Source organism: Pleurodeles waltl, chromosome 9, assembly GCF_031143425.1.
Source record: "Pleurodeles waltl isolate 20211129_DDA chromosome 9, aPleWal1.hap1.20221129, whole genome shotgun sequence".
NCBI lineage: Eukaryota > Metazoa > Chordata > Amphibia > Caudata > Salamandridae > Pleurodeles > Pleurodeles waltl.
Window position 1 is genome coordinate 678,249,704 of NC_090448.1, and position 17,149 is coordinate 678,266,852.

General features: G+C 45.9%; 1 protein-coding gene across 2 annotated transcripts in view; it reads left to right on the plus strand.

The window, feature by feature from the left end:
* The window catches only part of MARK4 (microtubule affinity regulating kinase 4), a 691,585-nt gene that overhangs the window by 377,317 nt on the left and 297,119 nt on the right, over nt 1–17,149 (plus strand). For both annotated transcript variants that reach the window (XM_069207758.1, XM_069207757.1), the window contains exon 5: nt 2,095–2,160. In XM_069207758.1, coding sequence (XP_069063859.1) covers nt 2,095–2,160 — 66 coding nt within the window. The remainder of the gene's footprint in view (nt 1–2,094; nt 2,161–17,149) is intronic.

Here is a 17,149-nt window from a genome sequence, read left to right on the forward strand (position 1 = left end):
CTACTGGTGACCCCTAGTAGGTCATACATGTATGTATGTATGTATGTGTATGTATGTATCTTAATGTATGTTTAAATCAGTTCAGAAATTTACCTAACAAATCACAGTGTAATTATGGTTACGAATGAAAACCGAAATACCACTGAAATTTACAAGTTATGGTTTACAGCACACCCCATAATTGTTTTTTAAGGAGACTTTCTTTTCACACGTGTTGAGGTGTGCCAACAAAGCTAACCATGACTTCACTTTAACCTGCACATGCACACTGGGGATTATTGATCGGGCCTGGCCACTCCATCCATTTGTGAAATAGCCAGCCACCACTGTGCACAGCCTTTGGCCATGTACAGTGGGGGTTGGCCACAGGGCCTAGCCTTTCCACAATGGGGGCCCAACCCCTCCTGCACACAGGATTTGGCTGTGTGCATTGGCGCAGAGCTTGGACTCCTGCCAGGCTGTACCCACAACCCTCTGTGAGCAGCTAACATCCACTGAGCACTTGTTCATCCCTTCACAAGCAGATAACCCCCGCTGCACACCACCTTCAGAAGGGTACTTTCTTTTTCACATTACTGTAACTAAAGGAAGCTAAGGTGTAGAAGTTGCTTTTCAGTCCTATAGAACAGTGTTTCCCAGTCTGTGGGTCATGTCCCACTGGTGGCTCTCACTCTGATTTTTAGTGGGTTGGGAAAGTCTTGAGCAATAAAAAAAGATGCCTTTAAATTATGTGTCTATCCTATCACATTTGTTGGTGCTTCAAAGCCAGAGATCAGATGTCAGGCCATGTGTTCTGACAGGCTGCCTATTCTTTTAACATGTGACTGGTGTTTACTTCTCTTTCTCTGACTGCAAAGCGAAAGGAGTTTTTAAAGTGAATTAAGTGAGAATCTTGCTGGAATACAGGAATTGTGAAAGGAAAGGCTGAATTATGTCGTTTATAATAAGCATTTGCCTGGTAGGAAGGCAAAAATGAAGCACATTTTTCGTAATTCCAAAGTGTGCTAGACAGAGAGACTTTATTAGGATCAAAACAAATCACGACTCTTGGTGATGCACAAATGATAAATATTCACAGCACCCCGATTTCAACATGTTATCATATGAGTGCTTCATTGTGTTATCAGTAAAACGGTATGTCTGTGCAAAGTTATTGGCCATTTCATTGGAAAATGTGGTGTCTGTAAATGACAATACACCACCACACAATGCTTTAGTTACTTTTTAAAAAGCGCCCCTCCTCATGTCCATTAAATGTAGGTGGGTTGTGAAAGTTTGCCATTCTAAAAAGTGGTGCATGATTCTAAAATGTTTGGGAACCACTGCTGCAGACTGCGCAGACTGTTTCCTCTGAGGATTTCAAGGCTTTTCGAGTCTCCAACACCAATATTTTATTTCCGAGTTGTTACTATCTTATCTGCTAACCGTGTTTAGGGTACTGCACTTAATCAATGTTATGCCCATGTCCTCTTTGTGTAAAGCTAATCAATTTCTGATCTAGAACATGAATTAGCATGAAAACAAACCATCAAGTTCCAATGTGAGTGGAAGCAAGATTGATTATGAAGTCTGGACTCCTCCCTGATTAGACACATACTCAAATTCTGGAGGCTTACTGATCTGACATTCCTTGTGATGGCGGTTCATCCGGTAGTCGTGCTAACAGTTTGTGTAATATCTCTGTGGGAAATTATTCCTTGTCCGTGACCCTGGTGCTGCTAATGCTTGTTTATGTTTGAGAAAAGAGACCTGCAAAATTGCAACAACCACGTTTTATATTGCCTTAGTACTAGGCAGGTTTTCTTCGGGGCTAAGTTCAAAGGGAATACTGGTTTCAAGCACACTGCCAACTGTTTGGGTGCCTCAGATTAGATGTCAACAACGTTAATGCAGTCCCTGTAGTGAAAGTAGAAGATCATCAATATGAATGGCTTTCCTGATACCCTCGCTGTTTCTTTACCTACACCCACGTTTTGGTTCTCCTTCTACCCTCATTTTAGTAACATTGGTCTGGGTGGAGATTGATTTCCATAATAAAGACAATTCCTGAGATTCTCTGTGTATAATTCCTGTGTTACATTATGTTTCTTGTAGTCAAACTTTTTGAGGTGATTGAGACGGAGAAAACGCTGTACCTGGTGATGGAGTATGCCAGTGGTGGTGAGTATACGTTTTTCCAAAAGAAAATTTCAGACGTATGTAAAATGTATGTACAGTGATCGGTTCTCAAGTGTGTGATCTTCGACCAGAATTCTTGTGAATACTGCTGCAAGTAGACAGGCTTGTAACAGAGGCAAGATTCTTCTGTGGGCAGCCTTGTGACTATGAAAAGATAGGACCGGGACAGAGATGTTTTCATGCATGTCAAGTGACACCCTAGTGTTGGTCTGAACTGACTTTCCTCCTTTTTCTCTTCCTATAACTTAATTTTCTGTTTTTTATTTTGAATGCATATGCTCTTCTTGCACACTCTTTACGTTTTATTTTCCCTCCTTTCCCTCAGTTATCACTATCCTCTGTAGCTGTTTCCCAGTTCTTGCTGCCTCTTGTAAAGCTATACTGCCTTTCTCTAGTTTCACATTCCTGCTCCTCTTTATTTCTCATGTTTAGTTTCATTCTCTTGCTAATATTTCCTTTTTCTCTTTCCTTGCTTTCTGTTCTCGCTTGTCTTGTTTTTTCTCATCTCCATTTTCTGACCTTAATGTTGTTGGTAAGCTGGAGTAGACCAATCCAGATTTCCATCATACCTTGATGATTTTCCCAGTTCATAAGTTGGATGGCTAAGACTTGTTAACCAGTGACCAGTATTTTTTTCCCACAAAATCGCGATAAGATTTGTTAATGATACTTAGTTATGATTTTGGCAATGGGGCCTGGCCAGTCAAGTAAGACCGCGAGGCTCTGGGCAAAGGGGACCGCGCCCTGAAGATGAGTTCAGGTTTTGTCACAGTAAGGGGCACTGGGTAAGGTCTTGCCCCATGAAGAGGAGGTGCAGATCTTTTTACTTAAACCTCACTGTGAGGACTGCCCACTGACTCTCCTGGTATCCATGTGTAAAGGATCATAGCTGGATCCCTTCATTCCCTTTAGTATATTTGGATATTCATGTGGCATATGTAAATAGAGATACCTGCATTAGATAACCCTGTGAATACGCCCCTAGGGTTGTACAGTGAAGTCCGTAAGGTTAGTGGTGGCAGGCTTTTGTCTCTTTTCCCACGTGTTTCCCCTGCTCTACTGCTTTTTTAAGCACCCTTGCTTTAGAAGTACACTGTAAAGTCATCTTCATTGTCTGGCCTTTAATTCAAATTTTGAGGAACAACCTTTTGTGCTCTGACTGAAACTTGGAACCAGTTGCATCAGGACAAGTTGTGACTTAAAAGAGAGCAGTACTTGAGAAAAAAAAAAAACATTGTGTTGGTGACCTGGCCAGACAGACACACCTCATAGAAATAACTAGGCTGATGTCTCCCTTCTTCCTGTTTCATAAGCTTTGACCAGAAACTGTCAATCTGGAATGCACAAGTATTAAGTTGGCAGTTTCTCTCAGAGATGATTGCCATGGAGATGTGGCCAACTTGCACTATGAAAAGATTTCTCCCTCCAAAAGTCTAGGTGACAAATTGGGTTGGACATTTGTAGATAAGATGCCCATAACTGGATGGGGGGGGGGGCCTCTTGCCTATTAATTTTTGACTGGTGGTGCTCTGCACCCTTTCGTAGTAAAGAGGGGACCAGATCAGAGACTGAATCCATGGCTGCCTTTCTTTAAGGCTTAATAAATAAAATCTATACAATTGTGGAGAAGATTTATGCTGCTGAGCTTCAATGAGTAGGAAGTAGATGTCATTGTCTGAATAGACCTTGACCTTCACCAGGAGAGCTTGAGATCCCATGTGCCAGTGATGTACTTAGTACTGCTAAGTATAACTAGGACCAGAGATGACGTTTGATGGTCCAGACTGACCTGATGTGAACACCTGAGTGGCACGTTGGGCCCAACCTCTAGCAAGTGACTATGAACAGTAAATGTTAGAAAGCATGTTTAGCACTTCACTAATCCTAAGTGGCCTTCTCTGCCTGTTGCACTAGCCAACTATCAATTCACATTCTTTTTAAATTATTATCTCGATATTTTGCAACGTAAAAAGCAGCACATTGAAAGCTTCATAAAAATTCATCAAACAGCAAAAATATCATATAAGATAGAGACCTCCCATTCACCACTGATGATCATCCCAGCCATACCTTATGTGTCTAACAGTGCCCTGTCCTTAACAACATGTCTTCAACACTCGTATTGGAGTGTGCAGCCTCCATCTTCTGAATTTGGACTGCAGCTTCAATAGCCCAGTACTCAAATTCTATAGCTGCTCATCCCATCCCTACTAATCCTGTTCGGGCCAGACTAATGCTTAACCCTCTTCATTCAGGGTGCCAAACTCCTGTGCCATTCCCAGAACGGCGTCCAGATCACCTTTCCCTTCTTAAGCACCCTATGGCCTCTCTTCTCATCAATCACTCTTTCAAGATTAAAATTAGCCAGGAGTCAAGCAAACCATTGCTGAAAGGTATGGGGATCCTTATCAAGCCAACAAGACGCTATACAGAGTTGCGCCACGCCCATGGCTATAAATATAAAACTCTTTGCTACCGCAGGTACCCTGTCATCACCGATTCCCAACAGAATAAAATGTGGGGTCAGCTCAATATTGAATTTGAGAGTCACATACAAGAACTTTGCAATCTCCCCCTGTAGGAAAGTACCATCTTGCCTAGCATGTTACCCCTATGTTTCACTGTATATATGTTGTTTTAGTTGTATGTGTCACTGGGACCCTGCCAGCCAGGGCCCCAGTGCTCATAAGTGTGCCTGAATGTGTTACCTGTGTTATGACTAACTGCCTCACTGAGGCTCTGCTAATCAGAACCTCAGTGGTTATGCTCTCTCATTTCTTTCAAATTGTCACTAACAGGCTAGTGACCAATTTTACCAATTTACATTGGCTTACTGGAACACCCTTATAATTCCCTAGTATATGGTACTGAGGTACCCAGGGTATTGGGGTTCCAGGAGATCCCTATGGGCTGCAGCATTTCTTTTGCCACCCATAGGGAGCTCTGACAATTCTTACACAGGCCTGCCACTGCAGCCTGAGTGAAATAACGTCCACGTTATTTCACAGCCATTTTACACTGCACTTAAGTAACTTATAAGTCACCTATATGTCTAACCTTTACCTGGTAAAGGTTGGGTGCTAAGTTACTTAGTGTGTGCGCACCCTGGCACTAGCCAAGGTGCCCCCACATTGTTCAGGGCCAATTCCCCGCACTTTGTGAGTGCTGGGACACCATTACACGCGTGCACTACATATAGGTCACTACCTATATGTAGCTTCACAATGGTAACTCCGAATATGGCCATGTAACATGTCTATGATCATGGAATTGCCCCCTCTATGCCATCCTGGCATAGTTGGCACAATCCCATGATCCCACAGGTCTGTAGCTCAGACCTGGGTACTGCCAAACTGCCTTTCCCGGGGTTTCACTGCAGCTGCTGCTGCTGCCAACCCCTCAGACAGGTTTCTGCCCTCCTGGGGTCCAGCCAGGCTTGGCCCAGGATGGCAGAACAAAGGACTTCCTCTGAGAGAGGGTGTTACACTCTCTCCCTTTGGAAAATGGTGTGAAGGCAGGGGAGGAGTAGCCTCCCCCAGCCTCTGGAAATGCTTTCATGGGCACACATGGTGCCCATTTCTGCATAAGCCAGTCTACACCGGTTCAGGGACCCCTCAGCCTTGCTCTGGCGCGAAACTGGACAAAAGAAAGGGGAGTGACCACTCCCCTGACCTGCACCTCCCCTGGGAGGTGCCCAGAGCTCCTCCAGTGTGCTCCAGACCTCTGCCATCTTGGAAACAGAGGTGCTGCTGGCACACTGGACTGCTCTGAGTGGCCAGTGCCAGCAGGTGACGTCAGAGACTCCTTCTGATAGGCTCCTTCAGGTGTTGCTAGCCTATCCTCTCTCCTAAGTAGCCAAACCCTCTTTTCTGGCTATTTAGGGTCTCTGTCTTTCGGGATTCCTTAGATAACGAATGCAAGAGCTCATCCGAGTTCCTCTGCCTCTCTCTCTTCACCTTCTGCCAAGGAATCGACTGCTGACCGCGCTGGAAGCCTGCAAAACTGCAACAAAGTAGCAAAGACGACTACTGCAACTCTGTAACGCTGATCCAGCCGCCTTCTCGACTGCTTTCCTGGTGGTGCATGCTGTGGGGGTAGTCTGCCTCCTCTCTGCACTAGAGGCTCCGAAGAAATCTCCTGTGGGTCGACGGAATCGTCCCCCTGCAACCGCAGGCACCAAAGAACTGCATCACCGGTACCCTGGGTCTCCTCTCAGCACGACGAGCGAGGTCCCTTGAATCCAGCAACTCTGTCCAAGTGACTCCCACAGTCCAGTGACTCTTCAGTCCAAGTTTGGTGGAGGTAAGTCCTTGCCTCCCCACGCCAGACTGCATTGCTGGGAACCGCGACTTTTGCAGCTACTCCGGCCTCCGTGCACTTCCGGCGGAAATCCTTTGTGCACAGTCCAGCCTGGGTCCACGGCACTCTAACCTGCATTGCACGACCTCCTAAGTTGTCCTCCGGCGGCGTGGGACTCCTTTGTGCAACTTCGGGTGAGCACCGTGTCACTCCACTTCGTAGTGCCTGTTCCGGCACTTCTGCGGGTGCTGCCTGCTTCTGAGAGGGCTCCTTGTCTTGCTCGACGCCCCCTCTGTCCCCAGACGCAATTGGCGACATCCTGGTCCCTCCTGGGCCACAGCAGCATCCAAAAACCCTAACCGCACGATTTGCAGCTAGCAAGGCTTGTTGGCGGTCTTTCTTCAGGAAAACACTTCTGCACGACTCTCCACGGCGTGGGGGATCCATCCTCCAAAGGGGAAGTCTCTAGCCCTTGTCGTTCCTGCAGAACCTTCAGCTTCTACTGTCCAGTAGCAGCTTCTTTGCACCCACAGCTGGCATTTCCTGGGCATCTGCCCATCTCCGACTTGCTTGTGACTTTTGGACTTGGTCCCCTTGTTCCACAGGTACCCTCGACTGGAAATCCATCGTTGTTGCATTGCTGGTTTGTGTCTTTCCTGCAGAATTCCCCTATAACGAGTTCTATGTCCTTTGGGGAACTTTAGTGCACTTTACACTCACTTTTCAGGTTCTTGGGGTGGGCTATTTTTCTAACCCTTACTATTTTCTAATAGTCCCAGCGACCCTCTACAAGGTCACATAGGTTTGGGGTCCATTCGTGGTTCGCATTCCCCTTTTGGAGTATATGGTTTGTGTTGCCCCTATCCCTATGTGTCCCCATTGCATCCTATTGTAACTATACATTGTTTGCACTATTTTCTAATACTATTACTGCATATTTTGGTATTGTGTACATATATCTTGTGTATATTTGCTATCTTCATACTGAGGGTACTCACTGAGATACTTTTGGCATATTGTCATAAAAATAAAGTACCTTTATTTTCAGTATATCTGTGTATTGTGCTTTCTTATGATATTGTGCATATGACACTAGTGTTACTGTAGGAGCTTCACTGGTCTCCTAGTTCAGCCTAAGCTGCTCTGCTAAGCTACCATTATCTATCAGCCTAAGCTGCTAGACACCCTATACACTAATAAGGGATAACTGGGCCTGGTGCAAGGTATAAGTACCCCTTGGTACTCACTACAAGCCAGTCCAGCCTCCTACACCCCCCTAAAGGGTTTGAGGCCTGACACTAACCAAACATGTGGGATGCATCAGCCTTTAAGTATTGACACCTAGGACAAGAAATTTCAGAATTTTCTGGGGAGTATAGTACAGATCAAAGATGGTCTTGTAATGCTGTAGCTGTAAGTCAGCAGAAATTAAGACTGTGCACCCTAGTTCCAGTGAGTCAATGAAAGTCTGTTCTGAAGCCCCAAACAAATTGTGCCACTTCTCAATGTATTTACCTAAGTCATCCGACATATGTGTACTCAGATTACCATGAAGCTGACTGATAGAGCAGGACTTCCCCTTAACCAGGTAATCTAACATTCCACACTTCTGAAAACCACTAACCCCACCAGCCTTTCGACTCAAAAAGTCCTTTGTCTGTAAGAACTTAAAAAAATCCTTATGAGGAATCCCAAAGTTGTCCTGCAGTGGTTCAAAAGAGACAATTCCATCAAGACAAAAAAGTCCCCCAATCTCGCAATGCCACCGGCCACCCAGTCCGTCACTGGACATCCCTTGCAAATGTCTGGTAAAAATTGATTGTTCTGGATTAGTAAATAATAGTGGTAATGCCCCAGCCCTACCCCAATTTAGGGGCTATCCCTGGAGTCACTGCAAGTTTTTGAATAAACAGATCAATGTACAATTCAAATAGCAGCGGGGAGCAGGGACACTCCTGCCTAGTACCTCTTTGAATCCATATCATACTGGACTGCCTCCTCTCAAAAGCACCCTAGCACTTGGGTTTTGGTATAAAGCCCACAAGGCCCTAATATATCCTGCTCCGATACCATACTGGCCCATGATATACCATAGGTAGGCCCAGGTGACCATATCAAAAGCATTTTCTACGTCGAGCAGGTTTAAGGCCATGGGGATCCTGACACGCCAAAAAGGGCTATCACACAGAAAATATGATCTGTGGTATCTCTCCCAGGGATGAAGCCGTGCTGCCATGGCGTCCCTAACTTGCTAATAACAGAACTCAGCCGTGTGGCAAGAATTTTAGAATACAATGTTGTGTCACTATTAATGAGTGTAGTAGGATGGTAAGACCCTGGATTATCTTGTGCTTTGCCCTTTTTGGGAAAAATTATGATGTTGGTTGAGGCCCCGGAGTCCGGGGGTGTGCATCCCTTCTGTATCGGACAGAAAGTGAACAATAAATCTGTTTGTAAATCAGAGAGTAAGGTTTTATAGAACAGCAGCTGAATTTTATCCGCCCCCACAGCCCTTCCTGAGGTGATGTCCCAAATAGCAGCCTGTTGTTCCTCCAGGGAAAGGGGTGCTTTGAGTACTTGCCGATCCCCCTCCCCAGGGTCTCAAAAGGAATAGAATCCAAAAAGTCAAGTAGATCTTCCCCAGGGAGTTCTGCCTCAGCCTCACCTGCTTTATACAAACTCTCAAAGTAACTCCTAAATACCTCTGTAACACTATCATCATCATCTACCCTATTCCCGCTAGGATCTTGTACCACTCGGATTTCCACATGTGAGACCCTTTGCCTAGTATACCCTGCCAAATGATGCCCCACCCAGTCACAATATTCGTAGCTCATAGTTCTCCAAACCAAACATTTGGCTGCAGTAAACTTACTGGAAATATCCAGAACTGCTGCCTTTGCTACCTGTACCCAACTTAGGGCATCATCAACGTCATTTCCGGAGGCGGATGCGGAAACCAGCTGAGCTTCTGCATCTGCTAAAGCCTTATATAACTCTGCCTGGCGCTGTTTCTCTTCCTTTTGCAACCTCAGCCTGGAGCTAAACATTTCACCCCCCTACCCGTCCTTAAAAGCCTCCAAAACAGCCCCCACTGAGGCACTTTCCCTGTTGACCGCCAAGAACTATGGGATGAAGATAATCTTTATTGAATAATAGAGCGCGATTGAAAGTCCAAACAGGGTCTACTGTCAGTAAACCGGCCACTTCAAGTTGTAATACCACCAAGTTCTGATTGGACATAACATGGCGAAACATATCTATCCGAGCCCCTGTTAGCCATGTTTAAGAAATCAACATGTAATCCAAATAGGCATGTCTCCTGTGCGGTGCGGAAAAATAAGTTAACCCGGGTTCGGGGGCCCTTAACCTGTGGCATGCATCTATTAATTCATGGTTATCAACTAAATGCTGTAGGGACCGTAAAACTTTTGGTTTCCAACCAACCTATGTCCTTGCCTCATTTCCCAACCAGTCCACTGAAATTGAAATTTCCACAGAGTACTAATGGGGTTGGCCAAAGTACAAGCTTGTTATTAATCCAGTCAAACATACCTGGATCATCTGTCACCGGCCCATACATCATGTCTAGTGTGAAATATCCATCCCCACCATGGCATTCCATAATAACCCACCTACTGAGGTTATCCACTCTTGTGCACCTAAAAGAATAAGCACTACCTTGGCCAAGATGGCCACCCCTCAAGTCTGTGTTCCCTGTGTTGTGTTCCCCACTAATTTAAAGCCCAGGGTGTCAAGCACATACTTCTGCGATGCCTCTATGGGTTTCTTGCAGACACAGCATATCCGCCTGCAGTGCCGAACGATCATGCACCTCTTTCCTCCTGTTTTTATTGTCATTTAGCCCTCAGATATTGTCTGAAGCAATACGTACTTTACCCATCTGATATTAACAGCCACACCTTTCTAGAAGCCTGACCCAGTGAACTATGTTAATTCTGCAGATCTTCCGCAGCTGCCCTTCGTGACCAATATTTACTTAACATTTTGCCCAGTATGGTGCACCTCATCCTGCCCCTTTCCCCTCCCCTTCACCCAACCTCACAGCCACCATCACTGCCCCCGCCACCCCGAAGCCCACCCTGCCCCATCCCCTTCCCAAATCCTGCCCCCACCCAACTTCCCCCACCACCATTTAGAGGCAATCAGACCTGATGGGGATCTGAGTGATGACCTCCGAAAACCGTCCGCAAACACCCCTCCTCCCCGGCTCTGAAATAAAGAAACTTAGCCCCCATGGAGAGGCCTACGAGCCGGAAACCCTTCACTAAGTGCCATGATTAAATACCATAACTTCCCACTCCCACCTGCCCCAAGCAACCCACAAGCCCATACCCATTTGTAACCCATCCTGTCCCCGATCTCCCCCAAATGGACCTCTTAACAGAGCCAGCCAGATCTCCTTCAAAAATAAGACTGCTGGTCCCCCATCAAGGAAACCCCTAGCACCATCAGAACTACCCCCACGAGACGTGAGAACACTACTCGGCCTTCACAGCGGATATAGTCAACTCTTAAAGGTATTCGGAGGCTTTGATGTCTGAAACAAAAAGTGTGACTTTTGCCCTTGAAATTAACTTTCAACTGGGCTGGGTTCAACAGAAATACTTCTGCACTAATGTCCTGAAAAGGTTTGATGAGCTGTCGAAGTCACCACCTTCTCTCCACCGTGATATGGCAGAAGTCCGGACAGACAATAAAGGACTGGCCATCATTGTTCCTATTTCAAAAATAGCCTGGCACAATAAGAAATTCCCAGAGAAGACCAGCATAGCCCTTGGTTTATCAGCCAGCCCATTGCAAGATTCTCTCGGGCTGAGAGAAAAGCGATGCGTCTGTTGTATTTCTAAGTCCCAATTCCAAGTAGATAATTCAGGGAAGGAGCCTTTCATGAATTTGACCCTAAACAGCCTACTGTCATTTTCTTTGATTCCTTCAGCCAGACCCAAAAACCTTAAGTTATGCCAGTGTTGCTGATTTTCAGAGTCCTCCATTTTCCACCTTAGTTCAGAAATCTGAGATTGTTGCTGCTTGACTTTGCCTTGCAACCCCCCAACGCATTGTTCCACTACTACTGTACATTCTTGCACAACTGAGATCTGGGCATCAATCTCGGAGGAGGATTTTATTAACTTTCCTTAAGGCCCCCTGAACTTTCATATTATCTAGTCGGGCTTTGCGGCTCTCATTATGAGCCCCTTCTTGCATCTGCATTATGAACTTATAATAAGACTGAGCATAGGCTCATCCTTTTCCTCTGGAGACTGCTGGCCTGAGACCTGAAACGAAGGGTCACCTAGTGACCGGGCATCCTCAGGATAAGTCTGAAACATGGCTGAGTAGTCCTATTTTAGTGTTCTGACCAGCAAAGGACTGTTCTGCAAAGCCTCTAAACTTTCCACCCTACACTGCTTTGTCTTCTTACTACGATGTTTCCTTCGTTTGACGGTACTTGGTTCATCCTCCTCATTAAATTAACTAATTTCTGAAAAATCTGGGGGCCCCCGATGGCATATCCTCACCTGCGTCACTAATTCCTGTGATGGAGGATTGCTTATCATCTGTGAGTGAAAAAAACTTGTCTTCGAGTTCCGGGGAGCCCCCGGCATCGCCCCTCGCTGGCACATACAGAATCTAGATCCGGTTTGTCAGCTTCAGATATTGGAATCACTAGATTCTGTACCCAGGATACCTGCAGTCAGGCTCGCAGAACTTGCAGGTTGCAGGGAGGCTCCTGTAACCTGACCCCTATCCTTACCATAGTCAACCAAGTTATTTGGATCCGACCATCAGCCTTTGATTGGGATCTTGCATACCATCCACAAAATTGCACTGGTGTGCCACAATCACACCCCCACCCCACCCCACCCCACCCCGGATCATGCTGTAAAGTTACCTTTGCCGGGCCTTCACCAGACTGTCTTGCCACCTGGGAAGTCTCTATCCGAAGTGGCTTCATTATGTGTTTTCATCTCATCTTTTTTCTCAGCCCCCCTTGATGACTGGCCAGTTCCCTGTGTCCTCCCTGTTTCATGACCCACATTATCCTCACCATCATGAATGGAGACAGCTCTCACCTCGCCGGACTCAGTTACAGCCGTTGCCATGAAAAAGTCAGCAATGGTATCCTGATGGGGTGCCTGCCCGGGCAGTGACTCTCTCTCCTTAGTGTCTGTCAGCTGACCTGTACCAGACGCTGCCTCCTCCTTTTTTCATTATTTGCCTGGGGCTTCCTCGTTCCGAGGCTCCCACGATCCCCTGTGACACGTACCTTGCCAGCCGGCAACCGGGCATATATCTTCCTGCGGGCCAGCTTTGCTTAGGAGGCATGCCATATGATGCCGGATACTTGCTCCAGTTATTAAAAGCTACACAAGCACAGCAAACACGTCAGTTCGTCTTCCAAAAATATAAGCCCAAGATTCCCTTTTGTTACGGTGGGCTGCCGCTCTCTATGCGAGGGCCGCTGCGTTTGCTGGTAAGTAGAGATCAGGGAGGGGCGGAGGGAATCCCACGGATGGGTGCAACCATTCCCACTTCTGCATCTTCACTTTGTGCTTATTATTTTTATCGGGACCACAAACATTGACATTCTCCTGCCTCAATTAGGGACTGAAAGGGGTTCCTCTCCTTTCCAAAAATATGAAACACCGTCCAGAGCGGGAGGGAGCTTCACCCTGCGGTGTGCTAGCCTGTCGTCATCTTGCCCTTGTGGTCTGATCACATTCTATCGGGCGAAACGGAGTACAATCCACCACACACAATTTTAAGGGGTGAAAGGCCACTTTAATAGCACAGGTCTGGTATAAAAAAAATTAACCTTGGCATTCAAGCCTTACAAAACTATAATTCCTCACTAATACATATATCTTCGTACACTCCGCCCCCACCCTCTAAAACTTACCCCTCATCAATACCCCTTTCCCATCCCCACCTTGACCCAACCAATCCATTACCCATCTGTCCTGCTGTCCACCTTCCTCCCTTGTGTTTCCTCCCTTGTGTTCCTTGTGAAAACTCCCTGCCCTCTCATCTTTTTTGCATCCATCCCCCCCCCCGCCGCCCCCAAAGCCTTTCTTTGAAAAAAACCTGCCACACAGGAAAACCTGCCAGGCGTTTTCCTGCCCCATCTGAAAACAATTCTGTAGCCTCCAACGGTCCCATAATTTCTCACCCAACAGGTCGGCAATGGCAGTCCTAAGATGCAATAAATAATATTCATTACCCAAAAAAGACAAATGCACCCCATCATGCCTAAACAACTCCGGATCTGTAAAAACAATCTCCTTGTGCAACAAAACTGAAAAACCCTGTGAATGACAAAAACTCTCCTCAACTCTCTATTCACTTTTTTACGTTGTTTTTCGATACCCTTAAATGAATTTGCACCTCTCCAAACACACCTGGATACCAAACTGGTCCAAACAATTTGCGTCCCTGCCCATTTCTGCTTTATCCTCACTAAATCCATTTTCATACTTTTCAAAAGACCAATAGCTGATAGAGCCACCAAATCATTCTCACCCAAATGAATTACTAATAAATCAGGGCAAATACCTTGCTCTAGTCTTTTTGAAAGAACATACAACAACTCCTCCCACCTCATGCCACTTTTCCCTACCCAACTAATCTTAATCCTGGCCCCATCCAACCCCAATTGCCTCCCAAAATGTTGTGAAGAAGCCTGCTTCTCGGCCCAACGCACAAATGAATGCCCCACTATCCAAACTGCACAAGCTCTGTCGGGGCCCGCCACACAACCTAAAAAGAAATGTAGGGAAGAAAGGGGGAGGGGTATGGGAAGCAGAAAAACACAAAGAATTAACCACAATATCCAGTAACTAAAGAAGCAAGTCAATTTATTCCCTGCTGATTTAATCTCACATAACGTTTAAAACATTGAGACCGCCACCGCCCCAAATCCATAACCACCTTGTCCAACTTTACCAGCAATTTTGCTTCTGTAGCCGCTCCAATCCTGAAAGAATGTGTGCCATAAAATTGTGGTGCCATCCCCAATCTTCTGATTGCCATCCTTAAAACTGAAAGCAACTGATGAGACTTCAAAGCGGAACCATCTTGATGAACAAATACCAACCTGGAGGTTGCCGGTAAAATCCTGGCAAAGGAAACCCAATGTTGAGCCGGACATGCCTGAGACCCCTTACCCTTCAGTACCACCTCTTGACCCCTTCCCAACTGATCCATTTTAGATGACTGCAGCCATATATAGATATCCCCATCTCTTACCTGCACATCAAAACAGAATATGCCGTCCTTACCTTTTATTCCCAGCAACTCAGAAACTCTGAATGCCCCATGAAACAGCCACGACATGCAGAGTGACATCAACTGAACTTCCCATGCAGAAAAACAAACATAGTTTAAAACTATCAGCAATGTCTGCAAAAGCTGTGAAGTTATAGGATGCCTACGGTCACCTCTTGCACCCCCCTGTCCTTGCCCACCTCGCGAGTATCCTCCTACAGATTTCTCTCTCTACTGGATCGTATCCCCAAAAATACTTACCATAAAATGAAATACCCAACAACTTACCTGATATCGTAACTGCAAACACACCCATTTCAATCTGTTGCATTATAAAATGCACTGCATCCTGTCACCTTTCTCTGCACACAGCCACTCCACCCTCCCTCTTAACGGCACCTGAATTTAGAAACTCCCACCAAGCCTGGACAGAGCTCCTCTTTGTCGACGGAGCTATAGTATAGACGGTTGCACCAGCTCCAACATTCTCACTCTCCTATATCCAACAATTCCCCAGGGACCACTGTCTTCTGTGCATCCGCTCCCGTTGCCAGCCAACGGAATCTCTGCCACTGAAAACGAGATAGTGCATCAGCAATGTCATTGTTAACACCTGGGAGATACTTAGCTTTGAACATTATATTAAATTTCAAGCAATTCAGTAAAAACAGTCTTAAAACCTTGAACACTTTTTCATCCTTTGCTCTCTGAGAATTCACTAAGTTAACCAATGACTGGTTATCCACATTGAAAACAACGTTCCTGTTAGCAAACTTGTGCCCCCAGATGGACAATGCAACAACTAACGGAAAAAATTCCAACAAGGCAATACTATGTCTAGCTGACCTCCAAGTCACCGGCCAACTCTCAGCAGCCCAATGCCCATCCCAGAAAAGACCAAAACCATGGGCTCCAGATGCATCAGAAAAAATCTGAATTTGCCAAACCCAGTCATCCTCTTCCACCAGCATCATAACTCCATTAAAATGTTTGAGAAAAACAATCCACATCCTCAAATCTGCCTTAACGCTGGCACGAAGCCGCACATGATGATGAGGCAGAACTGCTCCTCCCATCGCAAAACCCAATCTCCTACAAAAAGCCCTGCCAACTCTCACCCCCTAGCATGTAAAATTAAAATGTCCAAGCAAACTTTGTACCTGCCGCAACTCCAATTTGGCTCTCTGTACAGCGTCCTCCAACATAGAAACTAGCTTCTGCTCCTTATCCTTAGGTAACCGCACTTCCATTTTCATGGAATCCAACTCAATACCTAAGAAATTCAAACAGGTTGAGGGCCCTACATTTTTTCAGGGGCCAAAGGAACCCCCAACTGGCACATAACCTCTTCAAACTCTGACAGAGCCTTGCTGCATTCACCTGAATCAGGTTTGCCAACCAAGAAGAAATCATCGAGATAGTGTGTTATAAATTTGTAGCCACACCTAACCTGGAAACACCACTGTAAAAAGGTGCTAAACATTTCGAACAATGAACAAGAGACAGAGCAACCCATGGGCAACATCCTGTCCACATAAATTGCATACCTAACAATGTGAAATCCTCTGGGTGTACAGGAAGGAGTCTAAACGCTGACTGAATGTCGGACTTTGCCATTTCAGCACCCTTACCACATCTTTTTACCAAGGAGACCGCTTCATCTACCGAAGCATAATGCACTACTGAGTCCTCCTGTGCAATAAAATCATTAATGGAAGCCCCCATTGGCCATGACAAGTGATGAATGAGGTGAAATTCACCTTGCTGTTTCTTAGCCACTACTCCCAAAGGAGAAATAGTCAAATTAGGCAGTGGCCAACAATTGAAAGGGCCCAGAATTCTGCCCAAATCCAATTCCTTCTGCCGCTTAGCCCTCACAACTTCAGGATATTCCCTTGCGGACTTCAAATTATTAGCCCATCTTCGTACCCTTGGACCTTGATTATGCAATTTAAATCCATCCGTGAAACCCCACCACAAAATCTTGGCTTCATCCAACCGGGGATAAAATTGCAACCAAAAACTCAAAACTTATAATTTAATAGGCGTAGGACCCTTTACCTGCCAACTGTGGCAAATGTCCCCTGTCCCTCTCACCTCCTCTGCCTTGCACCCCATGCCATACCCAATTCATCCCTCCAAAGCATTGGATGTCTATCTCCACAACTGGAGTAGTCATGCCAAAATTTACATTGCTGTCTGGAACACGCTCCTCTATTGAATGACCAGCATGACCCGTTCTGAGGCGACTGCCCTCGTGCCGCATATCCCACCCTGTAATGGGTGGGACGCCCTTGGAAGGGTTTGTATTGTACAGATAATCCACTCGCTGTATGTGGCATTTCTTGCAGTTCTCAACCACTGCGTCCACAACTCATTATCA